Raw genomic sequence first — 22,019 nt, 5'->3', positions numbered from 1 at the left:
TATATACGCATGTTCCTTTTTATGCAAATAAAAGGCACTTATGATTTAGACTTCTAACTTTGGTTAAAATTAACCCTGTTGAAAATCAATGGCCCTTCTTTTTAGAATGCAGATATATGGCACACTTTTATTTAAGTTAATTATGATAAAGAACTCTATTAGGTATCCCTATTATTATTATTTTCCCACCAACTTTTGAGAGTAATTCTTATTTGGCATCAGTATCGCCACTTTCTCCAAGACCTTTCTTTTCCAGATCCGAAATCAATTCACTCACTTTCTGAAGCTAATTCTGTGATCCCCATGCGGAGAAAAATGGTATATAACCAGTTTGCAGTTGCAGATTCTAAAACAATATGCTACAGCAACAAGCTGTTTTTCCACCAGACTTGTCTTAAAGGGGTAGATCTTACCTGCGGAATCTTGTAGAGACTTAAGATGTCTGCCATGTGGAAGGAAATATCAGGGCCAAGTCCCCCAATGATGGATATGAGGCTTTTCTGGCTCCCACATTCATAGTTAGGGACAAATCTATGCAGTTTGAACAGCACATCCAGAGTTGTGCGATAGGCCATCCTCTCATTGAAGTAGCTGTCACAGACATGGAGCCCAAGTGTGACATTGGGCAAGATCCTGTGATTCTTGTTGATCTCATTTACGGAAAAAGCCAGTGCTAAGACATGCTGGTAGAACTTTGTCACCATACTGAAAAGATAGATGATAGATAGATGATAGATAGATGATAGATAGATAGATGATAGATAGATAGATAGATGATAGATAGATAGATAGATAGATAGATAGATAGATAGATAGATAGAGATAGATAGATAGATAGATGATAGATAGATAGATAGATGATAGATAGATAGATAGATAGATATAGATAGATAGATAGATGATAGATAGATAGATATATAGATAGATAGATAGATAGATAGATAGATAGATAGATAGATAGATAGATGATAGATAGATAGATAGATGATAGATAGATGATAGATAGATGATAGATAGATAGAGATAGCTACACACACACATTTTCACAGACAATTTTTTACAGTCCAACAGCTCTGAGCTCTGAGCTCTGAGCAACTGAAATGCTTCAATTGAAATGTAATTACTGCCATCACTTTCGGAAAGATTTTTTTAAAAAAGAAATCATGAGTGCTGAGAGCTATAGGATGAAGCTGCAAAAAGGACAGAGGACAAATAAAAGGGCCATATAAGAAGAGATAACAGTGGGAAATTTGTCTGAATTTGTGAAGCATAACTGGTAAAAGGCAGAATTTGGAAATCAGTGAAAATACTGTAAATATAGCACATAATGTAAAATGCTGAGTGATCTGTAGCTGAATGGTATCAGCTTTCTATGAAGAAAACAGTGCTTTTTTCTGGGGACACACAGGGGTATGCTTACCTCTAAACATTTTGTGAATCTTTGTACTTTTGTCCATTTACTGTATTTATTTTTACTGATTTGAACTATAAAATGGTAATTTCCTTGAGTCAAAATGAGAGTACCCCTAAACATATTTTTTAGGAAGAAAAAAAGCACTGGAAGAAAGTCCCAAGGCTAGAAGAAACTCCTGCCTAAAACCCGGGAGAGCTGTTTCCAACTTGGGTGGACCAATAGAAGGCACTTCCTATATTCGTAATTGATTATACAATTGCCTACACACAAATGTGTTTTGCCACTGAGCAACAACCCGTCCCTAGTATGAAAGTGGTGTTCTGAAACCCAAAAAAAGTATGCGCATTGTTCCATAATGTGCCCTCATAGTCATTAACATCTCGCAAGTCACCAATGCTCTGCAAAATAACTAAAAAATCATGCCATATCACCCTTCTTTCATTTGGAAATGGTCATCTGAATACATTTTCCTCCTTCCATTGTAGCAAGCCCCCATTACCAGTGCTTTTAACTTAAACATCCTTTTAAATTTGCTCCTTTTATAAATCACATTGCAGTTTGCTCGCTCATCGGTTTTCAAATAGGAATTTTCACCAATGCCCTCACGTTGGCATATTTTGTAATCTCCTGCAGGTATGTCATTTCAGTGTGTGCATGTGTGTTTTGGTGTGTGGGGGTGTTGCCCTTGATATCTTAGAAGCTTTAAGAAACAAATTATTAGAAGTTACATCTGACAATATGCAAATCAATGTATACTAAAGAAAAAAACTGCTTGCAGTCTTCTACAACTGACATTTATTTCTTATTGTAGTGCTGTTCACACATTACATTCAACAGGTGTGCAATCTGTGTACCTGCGTACAGAAATATTTGAGCTGTACACTTATACATTTAATCACATGTAATGTTTAATGAGAGTGCAGTAGGTGTACCTGTGTACACAATAGTTGAGCTGCACAATTCAACAAGAATCTATATTGTACAAGAGGATATTCCAGCATTGCGGGGGACTAGACGAGATGACTCTTGAGACATATCCCAACTCTACAATTGTATGATTCAATGTTCTCTTCCACACAAACATTTGTATATGTGTAGAGACAGCTTGTACCTGTGTTCAATGTAACATATGAACAAGTCTTATGGAAGGAGGAAATCCAGGTTTACTATAAGGAATTTATACTTGCACACCATCTATGACCATGAACAAGGTGTGATGTGGATGCAAGCCACACATACAGTCTTTGAGGCCTCCTTCTTAAGTCCCTTGCGACTGAAGTTTTCAAGCTCACACGACACCAGAAGGAAAACAGAAAAGAAAGAATTATTTACACTGGAATGTTAAAGTCCAACTCCTTAGAAGGGTGTTCCTTGAAGGAAACCTTTGGGAAAAAGTATATTATCTGAGAAACAATTCCACCAATGAGGAGACCACCGGACTGGTACCTCTCATGAGGAACAGGGAGGGGAGAACTTCCAAGACAATTCATGGTGGCTACTTTTGAAACCAGAAACAGCAGCATCACTAATACAACCATCCTGGTGGCTAAATTTATCTCTTGATTAGATTCTCACATGTCCACCTACAGTTTCATCACTGGCATTAAACACCAGCAGATTCTACCGATATTCTTCAGAAAGAGAAACATATTGTCATTAACACTGGCAACGTAAAAAACGTGTGAGGGAGAAACTGACAGAGTTCAAACTGACAGAGCCCTGCCTACCTCTGATCCCTAACCCAAGCTCTGTTTAGCATAAAGGGAAGGTTTATAACCACTTTAAGACTTGTCAGTGGATTGTTTTCCTACTACTACTGTTCCCCCTGTCATGGAGAATCAATTATTTCAAATAATTGCATGGAAGATAATACAAATAATTGCATGGAAGATAATTGCAAAGTTTTGTCCCCAAGTGGCTACGCTGGTAGTAAACATGTTTTTCTCCATCTCCTCTGCTCCATATTGAGACAACTATCAAGGAAGGTTCAAGGTGACCACACTGAACCCACACCCAGGGGTGTAGGGTCAGTGGGCTGCAGGGGTGATGGCCCTGTGTGCATTTTTCTGGGGGTGCATGGCTGCCCTGCTGTGTCCTCCTCATGGCGCCCTAATGGCATGAGGAGGGAGCAACTGACATGTGTCCTTCGATCTCAGACTCACCCTCATGTTGTGAAGCTGAGATTGAAGGGTGCATGACTGTTACATCCTTCTCCGTCCTTGAGCTGGATCAGGACTGGCATCATGTCAGCAGTGAGGGCTGGGCTGGTGCATCCTACCCCACCCACTTTAGTGTGCTTGTGAGTGCCATGAAGACTTGCTCTGCCTCTGTCCACATCAACTCCAGTGGGTGAGACTTGGATAAAGCCAACTTTGGACTAGAACTAGCAATAACCCAATTGGCCTCCTCCTCCTCTTCCTCCTTGTCCCCTCAAGGTCATTATAAGATAGGACACTTCAGTTAAAGGTGAAATATAGATAAAAAAATTAAAATAAATGTCCAATGCTGCTGTGATCATTATCTGATGCTGAGCCTGTACTTCTATTCTGTCTCAGGAATGATCTCTCCCTTGCTCTCATGTGCTACTATAGAAGCAGACAGAGAAAGAAGTAGAAGAAAACTGACCCATTATGTGCATGCTTCTAGGTAATGTGTAAAAAAAATGAATAGGCATAAAATAAATTGCCACACAGTTTTTGAAACCCACTTAAAACATTTTTGTTTACACAAGCTTATCCAGACATGAAGAAGTTGAGATAGAAATATGGGGTGGCTGGGGAAACACAGCCAGATGGGAGGGGTATAAATCAGAAATTATTATTATGTCTTTTTAGCCTCTCATTGTTTTAATTGGTTTTTTAAATATTTTTTTTCAGATTCTTGCTTTTAAGAATCTTTTAATGACAATCATAATGTTTTTATTTTATTTGTAAACTGCCTAAAAGTTGTATTGCAATCAAGGGGTATATAAATTTTGTTAAATAAAACAATTCATTAAATAAACTAGCTTTTTGACGGTCAAGGTAAGCCCCTTGGGCCAGAGTGCAAGGATTTGTGTGGTGCGAATTGTGATGGCTGAGACTGACATAGAAGTAGCCTTCATAAACTGTTCTTCCCTTACAGATAGGTAGCCGTGTTGGTCTGCCATAGTCAAAACAAAAAAATTTCCTTCCAGTAGCACCTTAAAGACCAACTAAGTTAGTTCTTGGTATGAGCTTTCGTGTGCATGCACACTTCTTCAGATACACTGAAACAGAAGTTTCCAGACCCTTCTATACCCTTTCCAGACCCTTCTATATAGAAGGGTCTGGAAACTTCTGTTTCAGTGTATCTGAAGAAGTGTGCATGCACATGAAAGCTCATACCATGAACTAACTTAGTTGGTCTTTAAGGTGCTACTGGAAGGAATTTTTTTTGTTCTTCCCTTGTCTTTCAGAAGAGGGCAGCAGAGGTGTAATAATGACTGCATTGCCTAGCAGGGAAGTAAGGTGGTAAGTCAAGTGCTGTTTTGTGCTTTCAGCTGTGATGCTGATTGTTCCCCTCCAGCTTTCGGTTGAAACCTGATCTAAGAAATATTCATCCTCAATAGACTTTCCCACAAAATGTTTCAGTCTTATTAAACTTTCTAAGGGCCAAGCTGGGCTTTATAACTGTCATGCATTTGTATCTCTGAATTCAAGTAATATTCATTCCACGTCCAGAAATCAACAAGACTGGCAGTCAAATTGGGAAACAGGACAGCATCTGCCACCATTCCTGAGGGCGGGGGGCAAGCTCAAGGGGTGCAGGGCAGCAATCTCTTCTGAATACCCACAATTCCTAGAGAGAAACTCCCATGATAGCTTCTTCCATAATTGATGTGCTATGTTTTATTTTATTTTAAATTAATTACCAGAAAAATTTACTACTACAACAACAACAACTACAACTACAACTTATTTCTTTATATGCCACTCGGTTGCCCCAGCCACTTTGGGTAGCTTCCAATGAATTAAAACATTTAAGACTTCTTGTTCAGTGCCCATGATTCTTCGCTGATTCTTACAAAATCATATCGTACGCAAGTATTTACTGCCTTTCAAATGATGTATACAGAGTGCATTCATAAAGAGATGTGAGTGGCTTTTTTATGCTCTTTTTAAAAATAAAATCATTGAAGTAATACATTTATGTGTGTTAGATAAAATTAAGCCAACAAACAGGGGTTGAGAAACTGACAAACTCAGTTTCTTCTCACGAGGTGGCCAAAGTATTGGAGCCTCAGCTTCAGGATCTGTCCTTCCAGTGAGCACTCAGGGCTGATTTCCTTAAGAATGGATAGGTTTGATCTTCTTGCAGTCCATGGGAAAGAGATAATGGTTACCAGTGGGATGTCTTGCTCTTTTATGCTGAACTTTATGTAAATACAGGGGCAGATTCCTCTTTTTATCAGTCATTGCCTCTCCCAGACCCAGCCATCTCGGGAGACAAAACTGTTGTGTGCCCAGCAACCTTCCAGCCAACACCCACGCCCAAAACAAGCAAGGAAGGGAATGATGCATTGGCTTCCATTTGTTTTCACTTTAGCAGCAATTAGAGGTGCTTTTTTGCCTTTCAAATACTAGAGTTCCATTCCCAGGGTTACATGAAGCAGATCTCTTAGAAACATTCTTTCTTTCCAGGTGTCCAAGCAAAGGTCCAGGTGGTGGAAACTGGAGGAGATGTCAAAAGACCCGGAGAGTCCCTCCGCCTCTCTGGCCAAATCTCTGGGTTCAACATCAGCGGCATCTGCATGGATTGGGTACGACAGGCTCCAGGGAAGGAACCGGAATGGATTGCAAGGGATTGTGGTGGAAGCTCAAAATCTTATGCTGACTCAGTGAGAGGGCGCTTCACCATCTCCAAGAATGACCCTTCAAACATGGTATATCTGCAAATGAACAGCCTGAAACCTGAGGATGCAGCTGTGTATTACTGTCTGAAAGTAGACACAGTGAGAGGAAGTGAATCTGAAGCCTGACAAAAAAGCCTCTTTTGTGCATTGCAGCTCTCCAGATTGATTCAGCTGCTTTAGATTGAATGTGGAATGGTTTTCTGGTACAAATTCAGCAGATACGCTTTATACTAATTTTCAAATGTTTGCTGAAAACTTTCCTTTCACTCCAGGAATATGGAAACAGGTTGGGATATTTTTTTCTGTTAGAGCTGCTGAACTGTTTTAAATTTTATTTGGTTTTTTATTGTATTTGTTATGAACAGGTTTGTTATTTTTTTTAATTGAGGTATACACAATTTTATAAACATAGAAACAGAACATGTGAGATTGGTCCTGTGAATCACTGGGGCAGGAAGGGATCGGGGGTAATCGGATTCAATTTGTATTTAAGAGAGAACCTACATAATCTGCACTTTCTGAAATAATATGAGAACATCCTTAAAAATATGCACTTAAAGTTCTCCAGCCAAGTAATATGTACATACATGCATACACTGGGGTAAAGTGTGCATAAAAATGCATATCCAGTGCTTATTTTCTAATAAAATAAAATAAAAAATGTTTAGGGGTACTCTCATTTTCCTACTTATATTGAAATACTGCCCCTCAATGAGGCCAAACTTAGATTCACAAAATGTTTAGGGGTATGCGTACCCCTGCGTCCCCCCAGAAAAAAGCACTGTGCATATCTTAGTGAAAGCAACATTAAAAATGCAATATGTTGGGGAGTATTGTTTTGCAAAAAATGTGTGTATCAGGTACAATTGGATAAAAGTATTCAGGGAAAAATTGGCCCTTTGTAAACAGATGTGGAAATGTGGAGAAAAAACGTGTATATAAAAAAGACACACTTAAAGAAACCAGTTTTGATAGATCATCCCACCATCACAGACTTTTTATATTTCACATTTTTCCATGAGGGGGGGAGAACTCATGCAAATACTCCCAGGAGGCTCTCTTCAAAAGGAAACCTCTCAGATGAAGGATGCTCAGTTTCTCCCTGGTCTAAAGGCTCCTGTTTCCTGTTTAGCCAGGGCATCTCTTCACTAACGTGATGAAATTTTTGATCCCTTTCTTGTTTTTCTTAGTAGATGTCCCAAGATGTAAGAACACGTTTAATGGAATATCCAGAAATTGGAGTTTAATTATTAGAATGATTACATGAAATGCTGCATTGATTGTAATGTTCTATGTTTTCAAGGGGCCTTCTCGGACATCCAGCTTGCATCATCTGGACCAGGCACAGTGAGACCAGGAGAAAATCTCAACCTGGTCTGTAAAGTAACAGGTTTCTCCATTGCTACATCTGGCTATGACTGGCATTGGATTCGGCAGCCTCCTGGGAAAGGTCTAGAATGGATTGCATGGGTTTACCCCCATGGTGGGAGCAAGGGATATGACCCTTCCTTTCAAAGCCGTGCAACCATTTCTTCAGAAACCTCCAAGAATGAGTTCTCCCTCCAGCTGAACTCATTGACAGCTGCAGACTCAGCTTTCTATTATTGTGCTCGAAGAGTCACAGTGAGACATGGCAAATGGGGGCAGTGTACAAAAAGGGGAAACTGATTTTGAGGGACTATTTCCCAGCAAGTGGAGAGGTCCTGACAATTTCATGTGCCGGGTTCCCAAAATGCAGAAAGCCTGTTATCACGTACCTAGGAGTAAATTCTGTTTAATTCAGTTGGTCTTAATTCTAATTAGATATACATAGCAGAGAACTGTTAGTGCTGACACGCTTAAATTTTTTAGTTATATTGGAGGAAAAACAACATTGGAAAGCTCAAGTTGGGTATAGTGGGAAATATGCGATAAGGACTGTGTGGTATTCTCCACAAGATCACAATTGAGATTGTTCCAAAACCACTCTTAAAGCAAGGGATAGTTCTTAGATCATCTTGGTTTCAGAATTGTGGGTGCCTGTCTGATTTTTATAACAGCTGTATTACTACTGCCACCATCTACTGGGTGGCACTGTGGGTTAAAGCACAGAGCCTAGGACTTGCCGATCAGAAGGTCAGGGGTTCGAATCCCCGCGACGGGGTGAGCTCCCGTTGCTCAGTCCCAGCTCCTGCCAACCTAGCAGTTCGAAAGCACATCAAAGTGCAAGTAGGTAAATAGGTACCACTCCGGTGGAAAGGTAAACGGCATTTCTGTGCGCTGCTCTGGTTCACCAGAAGTGGCTTAGTCATGCTGGCCACATGACTCAGAAGCTGTACGCCGGCTGCAACCCCAGAGTCGGTCACGACTGGGCCTAATGGTCAGGGGTCCCCTTTAACTTTTATTACTACTGCCACCAGGCTAAAAGCCTTGCTTTACTTTCCCTGGAGAGTTCTGGGAACTGTTGTTGTGCCACCGATCCCCCCCCCCCCGAATACTCATTGGCAGTGCAATTTTCCAGAAACAGAGGTGTCTGAACTCACCATGAATGTCTCTCTTGTTCTCTCATAATGGCAATGGCACCCACCTGAGAGGTGCCAGAACTGATTTCCAGCGAGATGCAGCTGGGGATGAGAGTCTTGCCTATTGGCACCATTTCTCAGAAAATGCTCTAACATTTGTTGTTGTTTTGTTGTTTAGTCGTTTAGTCGTGTCCGACTCTTCATGACCCCATGGACCAGAGAATGCCAGGCACCTCTGTCCTCCACTGCCTCCCGCAGTTTGGTCAGACTCATGCTGGTAACCCCGAAAACACTATCCAACCATCTCATCCTCTGTCGCCCCCTTCTCCTTGTGCCCTCCATCTTTCCCAACATCAGGGTCTTCTCCAGGGAGTCTTCTCTTCTCATGAGGTGGCCAAAGTACTGGAGCCTCAGCTTCACAATCTGTCCTTCCAGTGAGCACTCAGGGTTGATTTCCTTCAGTATGGAGAGGTTTGATCTTCTTGCAGTCCATGGGAGTCTGGAGTCTCCTCCAGCACCATAATTCAAAAGCATCAATTCTTCGGCGATCAGCCTTCTTTATGGTCCAGCTCTCACTTCATGGATCCCCTTCATGGATCACTGCCCCTTCAGGGATCACTGCCTTGCCGTGGCAAAGGGGCTTGAAGAACTCAGAGAAGCTATGAACTATGCCGAGCAAGGCACCCAACATGAACAGGTCATAGTGGAGAGTTTTGACCAAACGTGATCCACCTGGAGGAGGAACCGGCAAGCCACTCCAGTATCCCTGCCAAGAAAACTCCATGGACAAAGACAACATGCTCTAACATAAGCTACATTAAAGGGACGTGGGTTGCACTGTGGTCTAAACCACAGAGCCTAGGGCTTACTGATCAGAAGGTCTGCTATTTGAATCCCCGCGATGGGGTGAGCTCCTGTTGTTTGGTCCCAGCTCCTGCCCACCTAGCAGTTACCTTTAAGCTATATTCTGCTTAGCCAAAGGGAACCAGCAGAGCCACCCAGTACCTTTGGATTCTGTATTAAGCCAGAGATTTCTAAATATTATAAAATACTGAGTGAGTGGGAGGTGGGGAAGTCCTTGCAACACGGACTGTCTATAAAAGGATGATGGTGCCATTTGGGCTTAGCCAAAACATGAGCAAAAGGATTGTGGCGATACTGCGGCAAAGGGCAGTAGCCATGTTGGATCTGTTGTTGTTTAGTCGTGTCAAACTCTTCATGCCAGGCACTCCTGTCTTCCACTGCCTCCCACAGTTAGTCATGTTGGATCTAGGAACTCCAAAGCCCCCATCAGATGTAACCTTAGAAATAGAGGTGGGGGGAAGAAGCAGAAGAAAATTGGCTGGTCCTTACCATCAATGTTTATGAACCAGTATCGGTGAAGGTCAAATCACCTGGTCCAGATAGTACAAGGATTTGTAACAGTGAATTGCTCTAGCAATGCTCCAGCTGCAGTCATTTGCATTAGTTGCGTCTCTTCATAAAACCTCCTCCCCTTGTCTTTCGCAAGAGGGCAGCAGAGTTGTAAATATGATTCTATTGCCTAGGAGGTGGATAACATGGTAGTTTTGTGGTTCCACCTCAATGCTGATTATTTTCTCAGCCGTTTGGTTGAGACCTCTTCATGGAAGACTCTTTATCCTCTAAAGCCTTTCCCTCAAAAAGTTTCCAATGAAAGCTGAGGCAGTGTTATCCAGCATTCTAAAAGCCAGACTAGACTTTATAATTGCCATGTATTTTGAGCTTCTGGGGGGGGGGTCTGTCTCCCCCCCAAAAAAATTTCAATGTTTGGCTCCAAACAAGTTTTCAAAGGGGGGCAGGTTCCTTAATCCCATGCCTGCTGATTACAATGGATAGAAATATACAGTGGTGCCCCGCAAGGCGAATGCCTCGCAAGACGAAAAACCCGCAAGACGAAAGGGTTTTTCGGTTTTTGCGACGCTTCGCTAGACGATTTTCCCTATGGGCTTGCATCGCAAGACGAAAGCCCATAGGGAAATCTCGGGGACCTTTTTTTAAATGCTGGCGGTGGGGAGCAAAGCCTTTCCCCCCCCCTCCGGACTTCAGAAGAGGTCCAGGAAGGCCGGCGGGGGCGAAAGGCTTTGCTCCCCACCGCCAGCATTTTAAAAGCGGTCCGGGATAGCAGGGAAGCACTTCCCGCTATCCCGGACGGCTTTTGAAGGCAGGCGGGGGGAGCAAAGACTTTTGCCCCCCCGCCCGCCTTCGGAAGAGGTCCAGGACCTCTTCCCAAGGCGGGCGGGAGGCAAAAGTCTTTGCCCCCCCCTGCCTGCCTAACCGGGGGCTTTTAAATCGCCCCAGGACTGTCCGGGGCGATTTAAAAGCCCCCGGACGGCTTTTGAAGGCAGGTGGGGGGGAGCAAAGACTTTTGCCCCCCGCCCGCCTTGGGAAGAGGTCCTGGACCTCTTCCCAAGGCGGGCGGGGGGCAAAAGACTTTGCTCCCCCCTGCCTGCCTTTCCGGGAGAGCGGAAAAGGCAGCGCTGCCTTCCCGCTCTCCCGGAAAGGCAGGCAGGGGGGAGCTGTCTGTGGGCGATCTTAAAATGCTGGCGGGCGGCAGCGAAGGCTTCGCTGCCGCCCGCCAGCATTTTAAGATCGCCCAGGGACAGCGGAAAAGTCCTTAAGATCGCCCAGGGACAGCGGAAAAGACAGACTGTCCCCAGACCTGGTCTGAAGGCGGTTCGGTTTCCATAGGAACGCATTAATTGATTTTTTAATGCATTTCTATGGGAAACCATGCTTCGCAAGACGAAAAACTCGCAAGACGAAAAGACTTGCGGAATGAATTAATTTTGTCTTGCGAGGCACCACTGTACATAATGTTGGCTGAAAGGTAGATAGAATACACTAAGTTACTTACTAACTAAGAAAGTTACTAAGATGCCTTCTTAGATTCCAAGAGAGAGAGAAAGGAAGGGACAGAATTTTATGGAGAGTTGGGACACCTTTTGAATATCAAAATATTTTGACAGAATTATTTACATTTTATTTATGCATATTTTACCTTTATATACCACCTTTTCCTCCAAATAGCTCAAGGTGGTATACATGGGAAATGGCATGTTAGGCTGAGAGATGGTGACTCACCAAAGGTCACCCATTGAGCTTCATGACTTAGATATTTCGGGGAGAGCTGGAACACCTTTGTAGTGTACAGTCAAACCACTGTTGTCGAACGTAATATGTTCCAGAAGCTAGTTCGGTTCCGAAATGTTCAACAACTGAATTGTGGATTCTGATTAGTTGCAAGAGATTCCTGCACTCAGCGGAAGCTGCGTCGGACATTTGGTTTCCAAAAAACATTCAAAAACGGGAGCATTTATTTCTGGGTTGTTGGCATTCGGGAATTGAGGTTTGACTGTACAGTGGTACCTCGGTTTACGAACATTCCTGTTTACGAACAATTCAGTTTACAAACTCAGCAAAACCAGAAGTAGTTTGCGAACTTTACCTCAATCTATGAATGGAAGCCGAATGGGGGAAGGGCACTAGTGGCGGGAGGCCTCATTAGGGAATGTGTGCCTCGGTTTAAGAACGGATTTGGTTTAAGAACGGGCTTCAAGAGCAGATTAAGTTTGTAAATTGAGGTACCACTGTATTGGAATATCAAAATATCTGACAGATTTTTTTTAAAAAAAAATATTCAAAATGGCCTCCCTCCATTCCATGCTCAGAAATCAACCAGACTGGCAATTGAATCAACACGGGCCAAAGGACAGCATCTCCTACCACCTGTGAGGGGATGGGGCGAGCTCAAGGGGTGCAGGGAACCTCCAGTCTCCCAAACTCTGCTGCTGATCCTTTTCCCCCTACAGCTGCCTAACTCTGCCTACTGGTAGGGACAGCCCTTCTGAAGGAAGCATGTGAAAGGTTAACTTGCTTCTACTGGCTATCCATAAGTTACAGGGAGCAAATTCCATAATCATTTATTCCATGGCTGAGCAGCTATAATTTATTTAAACTTTGATTTTCTTGCTGGCGCATACTTCGTGTCCATAAATCTCATCCCGGTTCTCATCCATAGATATGATGACCAGCTTTTGCCACCTCCCAAATCTTAAATGGAGTGTGTTTGCATAAAGAGATAAGGATTACTCAAGGGCTGCTTTGCCCCTTTATGCTGAGCTGTATGTAAATTTGAAGGCTGTTTCCTCTTTATATCAGTGGTCACATCTCCCTGCACCAGCAGCATCAGGAGACACACCCTGTTTGCCCAACACATTTTCAGTTAACCTCCCCACCACAAAGACAAGGAAAGAAATGATGCTTTGGTTTCCATTTGTGTTCACTTTAGCAACCTTCAAAGGTATTTTTTCAAATTTAGGGGAGAGTACCATTCACAGAGTTATATGAAGCAGATCTCTTAGAAACATTCTTTCTTTTCAGGTGTCCAAGCAGACATCCAGCTTGTTGAGTCTGGAGGAGATGTCAAAAAGCCCAGAGAGTCTCTCCGCCTCTCCTGTCGAACCTCTGGGTTCACCCTCAGCAGCTACTGCATGGATTGGGTACGACAGGCTCCAGGAAAGGGACTGGAATGGATTGCAAGGGATTGTAATGGAGACTCAAAATATTATGCTGACTCAGTGAGAGGGCGCTTCACCATCTCCAAGGACAACTCTGCAAACATGGTATATCTGCAAATGAGCAGCCTGAAACTTGAGGACACAGCTGTTTATTACTGTGCAAGAGACACAGTGAGAGGAAGTGTATCTGAAGGCAGACACAAACCTCCCTTTGCCCATGGCAGCTCTCTAAATTGAGTTAACTGCACCAGACTGAATGAAGACATTAAGAGAAGGGAAACAAATGCTTTATTTGGAAATCCTGCCAAACATCTTAAATAATAAACAAGACTAAGAATAAGACCAAGAATTTGTACAAAAGAAATTAGTACATGATGCTCAACCAAAGTTCTCATGACTTAATGATTTTTTTCTGTTACAGACATCTTTGCTCCCTGCATATGATTACTGGTTTTATTATCTGTTCTATGTTGATGCAGAATACCGCCTCATACCCCCTCCTTTTTTGAGGTGAGCAGAATAGATTGGATTGGCATAGATAGTATTCAAACCCAGTTTCTGGACTGTGCTCTCTGTTTCTAATCCAATTGATGTAATAAGATCTAGTTAGAATTATCTTGTTCTTCTCCTTATTAGCTGCTCCCTACTGTTCAGCTCAGGCCTCAGCAGAATAATGTAACATTTGGGGGAAAAGATGCAGCCAAGTAAGCCAGCAGTGGAGGCCAAGATGGAAAATATCTCCACAGCCACCATGTATTTCCCTTTGGTGCTCAAGTATGTTGGAACAAATGACAACCAAACACTGCAGAACATCAACATGCTGAAAGTGATGAACTTGGCTTCATTGAATGTGTCTGGCAGCTTCCTTGCCAGGAAAGCCACAATGAAGCTGATGGTAGCCAGAAGTCCAAGGTAGCCCAAGACAAGATAGAACATGAGCACAGAGCCTTCATTGCATTCTGCTACAATTTCTTCTGGCAGCGAATGCATGTCCAAATCTGGAAATGGAGGAGACCTTGCCAGCCACGTGGCACAAATGGCTGCTTGAATGAGGAAGGAGGAAACCACAGTGGAGTTGGTCACCCTTTTCCCCACCCACTTCCTCATGTTGGAGCCTGGCTTGGTGGCCATGAAAGCCAAAACTACAGTGATGGTTTTGGCTAAGACGCAAGAGACAGCCACTGAAAAGATGATTCCAAAAGAGGATTGTCGGAAAAGGCAGGACATCTTCTGAGGCTGCCCAATGAAAGGAAAAGAGCAGAGGAAGCAGAGCAGGAGGGAAAGAAGGAGAATGTAGGTGAGGTCCCGGTTGTTGGCTTTGACTATGGGGGTATCTTTGTGCTTAATAAAAATTCCAATCACCATAGCTGTAATTAAGACGAAAGAAAGAGTAACCAAAGTTAAACTGACCCCTAAAGGCTCCTCATAGGATAGAAAACTTATTGCCTTGGGAATGCATTTATCTTTTTCTTTGCCTGGATATTGTTTTTCTGGGCATTTGAAACAGTCATCCATATCTGAAAAAAAGAGGAGTTACCATTTTACTGAAAACGCATGTATCTATTGGAGCCAATGGCCACAACTGTCTTTCAGCTTGGGGCTAGCTCATATTGCTCAAATCAAAAAATCATACCCCCCCCCACCTCAGTGTGTGTGCCTTTTATCCAAAGATTCCAGGGAGGTATAAAACATTAAGAATACCACATGGGCATATAAATGATGTATAATATTAGTTCCACTGTGCATCATTTTACAATCGAATCACCCTCCATTTTTCTTAGCTCTGTCCTAGAAGGGACTCCTTCTTCTTACCCCCCCTTGATCGCTTAAACCTCACAAATTTTAGGATCTCCCAGCTTGTCCCTTCCCCAGACTGCTCCTCAGTGCCCCACCACCAGGAGCCAGGGTCTAAGTCTTCTTCCTCTTCTTCTATGCCTTCCTTGGGGGGCTCTTGGGCAGGTAGTGCCCACTGCTCTTCCTCATTCCTCGTCCACCCAGTCGCTAACATACAAAGTCAAAACGAAACCCCAGCCCCTAATCTGGCTTCTGCATTTGGGACCAATTAAAGTTTTCACTTTAACACTTGAAGCTGGAATACATTGTGCGTTATGTCACTTACCCTCTTGATCGGAAATCTTCCCTTCCGGGCATGGACCACAATCAAAGCAACAGAACTTTTCCCCTTCCTTCGCTTTTTTCTGATTGCCAGCATGGCAAGAATGAGTACACACAGAAAGGGGAAGCACCTATCCATAGAAAAGGAATGAGGGGGAGCAGAAATGATAATTTAAAAACAAGCTAACTATAAATTGAAATACAATGATTTGCCACTGAAGAATAGGGAGCACAGTACAAGCAACCATCTGCCAGTCTTTCACTGAGCATGCCACACAGTATTCTTACAAATGTCGGATGTCTTCTCCTGTCTCTGCCGAGCAGTGGCAAGAGCCCATGGGGTCCCAAGCACTCACCCAGGGTCTGTGTTCCTTTGGAGAACTGAAGATGTGGCAGAGACTGCCATGGCTTTAAGAAATATGGTTTATTCACCTATTCACACCTTCAGTCTGCATGCAGGGAGTCCAAATCTTACAGCATGGTAATTTTCAGAGGGACTTGTACCCCACAGCAGTGCAGCTTTGAAGTACAAGGCATCTCTGCAGCAAGACCTGCAACCAGCTTTCCCCAGACATGGATCTCCACTCTTCTTCCTCTTCATCTGCCCAGCTACCCTTGCTTGAAAACTGTCTCTTCAAACAAACACCGCACCACCATGGTAACATCTGACTCCCCAGGCCAAAGGATTCATTTCTAATGACCTGTCAACACCTTTTGTCATGTTAACTGGTTGGCTCTTCACTAAGCCAGCCCAAGGATTCCCTGTCTGGCACAGTTCTGCAGCTTGTACTTTCATCCATATCCCAATTAAACAAAATTCTAGCATTTCTTCAATCCTAGGGTTTAGGGGGGTCACCCACTTAAATTAAAACAGTATGTGTGCAGTCAATTGCTTGACTGATGAAAAGTGGAAGACCAGATAAAAAGGATGACTATTTCTACTCAGTGCGTCATAGAAACGTGATGGCCAACTGGCAATGTATAGTCCAGTTTTGGACCATAAAGTAATGATAACTGGCCAAAATTGATTAAGACCTAGACAATATTTAGCACTCTACAGTAAACATACAACTGCTTTCAATTGATGGGAAGAGCAGAGATATTCAGCACCTCAAATGGACATTGTGATTTTTTAAAAAAAAACTGACATAAACAGTGCCTAATTGCCCATGGCAATTTGCTGTGTAAGATAGGTTTCTGACCCTCAGATCTTCTGCCCTGATAGCGATATAGCCCAAGAGAATAATAAAATAGCCCATGATAATGCCCTGGAATCCACACCTGGTTAAACCGTCTATGCCATACGATCCTATCATCACTGATGAGGAATTTGTGTCCTTCTTTGGGATCCACCCTTCCAACCTTCACTTGAACAAAAGAGTTGTTGGGGAACATGACCATGTTCATGATGTCAAATCCAGCTCCCATTTCCCTCTTGTTATTAAAAGTTACCAGTTCTCCAGCTGAGTTGTTGAATGAAATGTCTTGAAGAAATGGGTGGAGCTAGTTAACAGAGAAAATGAAAAAAGTACATATTTATTATAGTAGAGACTGTCCAAATATTTTTGATGAAGATGCAATAAATTTGCAGGTGTAGAGTATAGAAAATGTATAGATAATGTATAGATTCTCTTCCTCCTCTTTCTTTCTCTGCGCCATCAAATATCTAAGTGCAAAACAGAAACCACAACTGCTGCAGAACATAAACCACCATTGCAAAGAGTGGCAGCAACAGCAGCATACATCTCCTATGTTATGCTAATATTTAATTCTCATTAACTTTGCTGCTTTAAATGTGCACTCTGTACCTGACCTCCTTTGTACTGTTTTCTTCTGAAATCTTTAGAGTAATATTCTAGTTTCTTGTTAATGTGTTGCTTTGAATGTATACTTTATATTTTTCCCAGGAACATTTTGTTCTGGATTGCTTTTTGATGTTTGAACATTATGTAGATTTTTTTTCTTAAATATAAAGTAGTATGGAAATGAAATTAATAATAATAATTAGTAATAGTAGTAAATACACCATCTTCATTGTCATTGTAGTAGCAACACCTCTGGGGAGAATTTTCTTGCCTTCAGGCCCAGAGATTACATGATAGATATAGATAGATAGATGATAGATGATAGATAGATAGATGATAGATAGATAGATGATAGATAGATAGATGATAGATAGATAGATAGATAGATGATAGATAGATGATAGATAGATGATAGATAGATGATAAATATAGATAGATAGATATAGTTAGGTATTCTGCTTGACTATGAAAACAACAAAGTGGTTTATAAATTTTAAAAAAGCAATTCCATAATAGAGACATTTCCTGGCAATAAACCCATTTCATTTTGGAGACATTACCTGCCAAGGCTGGAGATCTTGAAGTATAATTCTCTTACCCCTCATCATTTTTCTCTTATTGAATGTAGATATGTGCAAGGCATGCAATGCATGAGCCACAGAATAGACAGCATTGTAGATACCATAGCTGTGGCCAGTCATGCGCATTTCAAAAACAGCCCCTGGAAGACTCTCCAGCTTCTCCTCTCCAGTACATGTTCTATCAACTTTTGCTGTTACTTCAGGATTTGGAAATGAACAGTTGAATGTTTGCTCCCAGAACTCCTTGAGGAAACCATTTCCTTGTGAACAATGAAGCCTTACATTCTGAAGATATGTCTGGAACCCTAAAGGTTCTTCTGAGTGAATTGCAAAGGAAATTGTGCCTTCAAACATTTCAAAATCCCAACCCCTTATGATGCCAGTTACTGAAAAATCAATCTGGGCTGTCATGATCCACACCTTTGCAACTGAAGTGTTTTCCTTATATTCAGGAACAACAAAAAACATTAAAGTGATCAGCCACATTACAGTCATTGTTTCACCATATATAATAAATGTTCTCGCTTTCGTATCCATGAAAGGCTTGTAAATATTTTGGGCCTGATCATTAAGAACTTCAAGGCCATGGAAATTGCCTTGGTTTGGGATTCTTTCTGAAAAAGCTGTGCATATTCCATTTTGAGAAAGCAATGGCTCCAGAGTCTGCAAGAAATGGTCTCCGCTTCCATCATCCACAGCAAGAAGCCCAATCCAGGTCCATCTAAAATGCTGCAGTAACCAGATGATCCCTGTATATTGGTGGGTCTCATTTGCAACCATGCTATAAAAGGAACGGGCCTGTGTTGTGACACTTTGCTCTGGAGCAAATGAACCATATGTGAGCTAAAAGGGAATGCACAGCTACTTTAGAGATGCTTTAAGCCAAACCATTCTGTGAGTTCCTTTTTTATGGAATCAAAATACTAATCTATATTTACAACCCAGTTCATTGTGCAAGGATCTTACCTGTGGGATCTTGTAGAGACTTAAGATGTCAGCCATATGAAAGGAGATATCAGAGGCAAGGCCCCCAATAACGGCTATTAGGTTTTGCTGCGTGCCACATGCATAGTTAGGTAGAAATGTATGTGATTTGAAGAGCAGGTCCAGAATGGTGCGATACGCCATCCTCTCAATGTAGTAACTGTCGTAGATGTGGAATCCAAGTGTGGCATTGGGCAAGACCCTGGGATTCTCATTTATCGTTTTTATAGCAAACACCAAGGCTAGAACATGCTGATAGAACTTTGTCACCATTCTGCAAAGAAAATCATAAGCTCTTTCACCACAAAATTCTATGGTGAGTGCGAAATATTTTATCACAGCACTAGACCGGGGCACAAATGCAATGAGCTTTGGCCATCATTATATTAAAGAAGAAAATTAATCACAGTGGCTGAAAACAAGGGAAGGAGATGGAGAAATTAGTATCCATTTCAGTTTGACGTGTGTTCCATCCAGTTTTTCTCTAAATTATTTTTTTTACTTTGAATGTTCCACTCTGGTAAAATCTAGGTTAGTCTCAGCTAACAGCCTGCATAGTCCTTAATAACTTTCCCTTACCAAGCTGAGTTGATTGCCCAGTTAGAAGATTAAACCAAAAGCACTCTGCTAAACAACCGGAGAACATCCTACAATAACCACTTCTTTTTAACAGCACTGCTTGTTTTGACAACTTTTCTTTATTCTAATTTTGGCCAAAGTCCTGACAGCCATATCTAACACTGTTTTAAACCTAAGCATTGCTTAATTTGCTTCTTCTAAAAAATCTCATTATACATGTTTGCCTTTTCATCAGTGTTGTATGGAAGGGGCACCAAGGGACATCTACTCCACCCCCTGCAATGCAGGAATCGCAACTAAATATTTCTTAACTAATGGCCACCCAACCTCTGGTTAAAAACATCTAATCAAGGAGAGTCCACCATAGCCTTCATTTTACTTAGACACTCAGGCATCTGTTTGGCTGTTATGGGTACAGGATACTGAAGTAGATGGTCATTGTAACTGCTCTAGTTGTGACCAGGAACATGATCTCCCCATGATCTTATGACGGGAGCCAGTCATAAACAAGAACACCATTTATGCTCTTTCAGAATTTTAATTCATAGGTTTCCAAGCTCACATGACACCAGGAGGCAGGAAGGGGTCTCTTACATTGGAACATCAAAGCCTTGTTCCTCAGAAGGGTGGACCTGGAAGGACACTTTGTAGGAAAGAAAAAGGATCTGAGACGTAATCCCACCAATGATGAGACCTTCGGGTTGATACCACTCATGAGGCACTGGGAGGGCATCACTTCTAGGGCATGTAATGGTATTTGCCTTGCACACCATGTGTGATAACAAAAGAAGCAACACCACCACCAATGCAGCCATCTCTCCAGATAGTCATCCGCTTCCTTACAACTGGCATCAATTTAAGTCAAACAAGCAGCGTTACAAAACGGCCAACTCCACCAATAAGCTTCATAAATATATGAATTTTCTTTAACATGTCAGTTAACAAGCCTTGAGGGGAACAGCTCTGCACTGATTTGATCGGATGATTAGCACAAATTCAAGGTATATAACCACATTCAGATTTGGGGAAATTGCTTGAAGTTGTCATGGAGAATCAATTATTTGAGGTAATTGCAGGAGTAATTACTTGTGCAAAGTCTGGTCTCTGTATGGCATCAGTAAGCATGTTTTTCCACTCTTTTACTCACTCATGGGAAAACAGATAGAAGATGGGTTCACAATGATCTCAATGAAAAATAACAGGAGAGCTAAGACATAGTAACAAATGAGAGGGGACCTTTAGCTTATGAAACATAAGTCCTCTATTTCTTCAGTACTCCTTTGTTCAGGCTGCAGCTGGCAGCTATACCTCAGGCCTATTTTTGCTCTGCTTTCAGTATAACATAAGGAATTTCTAGATCATATTGTTATGTGCACTACCATAGATATGGTGACCAGCTGTTTGCCACCTTCCAAATCTTGTGGAGTGTGTATGCATAAAGAGATAAGGGTTACTCAAGGGCTGTTTTGCCCCTTTATGCTGAGCTGTATGTAAATTTGAAGGCTGTTTCCTCTTTATATCAGTGGTGTCATCTCCCTGCACCAGCAACATCAGGAGACACACACTGTTTGCACAACATGTTTCCACTTAACCTCCCCCACCCCAAAGACAAGGAAAGAAATGATGCTTTGGTTTCCATTTGTGTTCACTTTAGCATCCTTCAAAGGTATTGTTTTCAAATACAGGGGAGAGTACCATTCACAGAGTTATATGAAGCAAATTTCTTAGAAACATTCTTTCTTTTCAGGTATCCAAGCAGACATCCAGCTGCTGGAGTCTGGAGGAGATGTCAAATGGCCCGGAGAGTCTATCTGCCTCTCCTGTCGAACCTCTGGGTTCACCCTCAGCAGCTACTGCATGGATTGGGTACGACAGGCTCCAGGGAAGGGACTGCGAGAGACTGTGGTGGAAGCTCACAATATTATGATGACTCGGTGAAAGGGTCTTTTCCATCTCCAAGAAAAACCCATTAAACATAGCATATCTGCAAATGAGCAGCCTGAAACCTAAAGGCACAGCTGTTTATTAGTGTGCAAAGAGACACAGTGAGAAAGAGTGAATCTGAAGCCCTGGGTGATCTCTAAATAAACTTAACTGCACCAGATTGAATAAAGACATTAAGAGAATGGAAACAAATTATTTATTTGGATTTTCTCAGTTTGTGGGGCTGCACAAAACACTAGGTTAACGGCACACAATGGGACAAAACTAGTGCTCATATTGGCATTAGTTTGGGGGGAGGATCCAGAATTTCAGGGCCACATGTCAAGAGGAAATCGAACATAATTCATGATGTGAGATGATTACTATCTCAACAACTACCTGTCAAATTCTGTTGTCTACCAGTAAATGACAGAACATTAGAAAAGCAAAGCAAAATTTCAAGCAACCAAATTACATTATTTGATCTCATCATCTGATGATGTAAGTACAATAGAGCATTGTCCTGAATAACAAAAGTTAAATACATAAAAAGTAATTAGAAAAAAAGAATAAGAAGTTAATAAACATTCACTGGTTTTATTATCTGTTCTCCATTGATGCAGAATACTGCCTCATACACCCCCCCCTTTCTTTGAGGTGAGTAGAATACATTGGATTGGCATAGATAGTATTCCAACCCAGTTTC

The 22,019-nt window shown here is 42.0% G+C and overlaps 2 protein-coding genes across 2 annotated transcripts in view; one reads left to right on the top strand and one right to left on the bottom strand.

Moving 5' to 3' along the window:
* Positions 1 to 5,877: 5,877 nt before the first annotated feature.
* The window catches only part of LOC309355683 (uncharacterized protein), a 282,572-nt gene continuing 266,430 nt past the window's right edge, over positions 5,878 to 22,019 (top strand). Inside the window, exons 1-2 of the mRNA XM_081886700.1 lie at positions 5,878 to 5,992; positions 6,076 to 6,377. Coding sequence (XP_081742826.1) covers positions 5,947 to 5,992; positions 6,076 to 6,377 — 348 coding nt within the window. The 5' untranslated portion in view covers positions 5,878 to 5,946. The remainder of the gene's footprint in view (positions 5,993 to 6,075; positions 6,378 to 22,019) is intronic.
* Positions 13,939 to 20,163, bottom strand: LOC309355997 (vomeronasal type-2 receptor 26-like; the record flags this gene model as incomplete). The annotated part of the gene is made up of 6 exons (XM_081887172.1): positions 13,939 to 14,843; positions 15,446 to 15,572; positions 16,723 to 16,944; positions 17,807 to 18,670; positions 18,794 to 19,085; positions 19,985 to 20,163. The coding sequence occupies 6 exons, from the start codon at positions 20,161 to 20,163 to the stop codon at positions 13,939 to 13,941; spliced, it is 2,589 nt and encodes an 862-aa protein (XP_081743298.1).

This window comes from Podarcis melisellensis (genome assembly GCF_964234715.1).
Source record: "Podarcis melisellensis genome assembly, chromosome: 13".
In the NCBI taxonomy this organism is placed as follows: domain Eukaryota; kingdom Metazoa; phylum Chordata; class Lepidosauria; order Squamata; family Lacertidae; genus Podarcis; species Podarcis melisellensis.
This window is presented reverse-complemented; position numbering and strand designations above follow the sequence as displayed.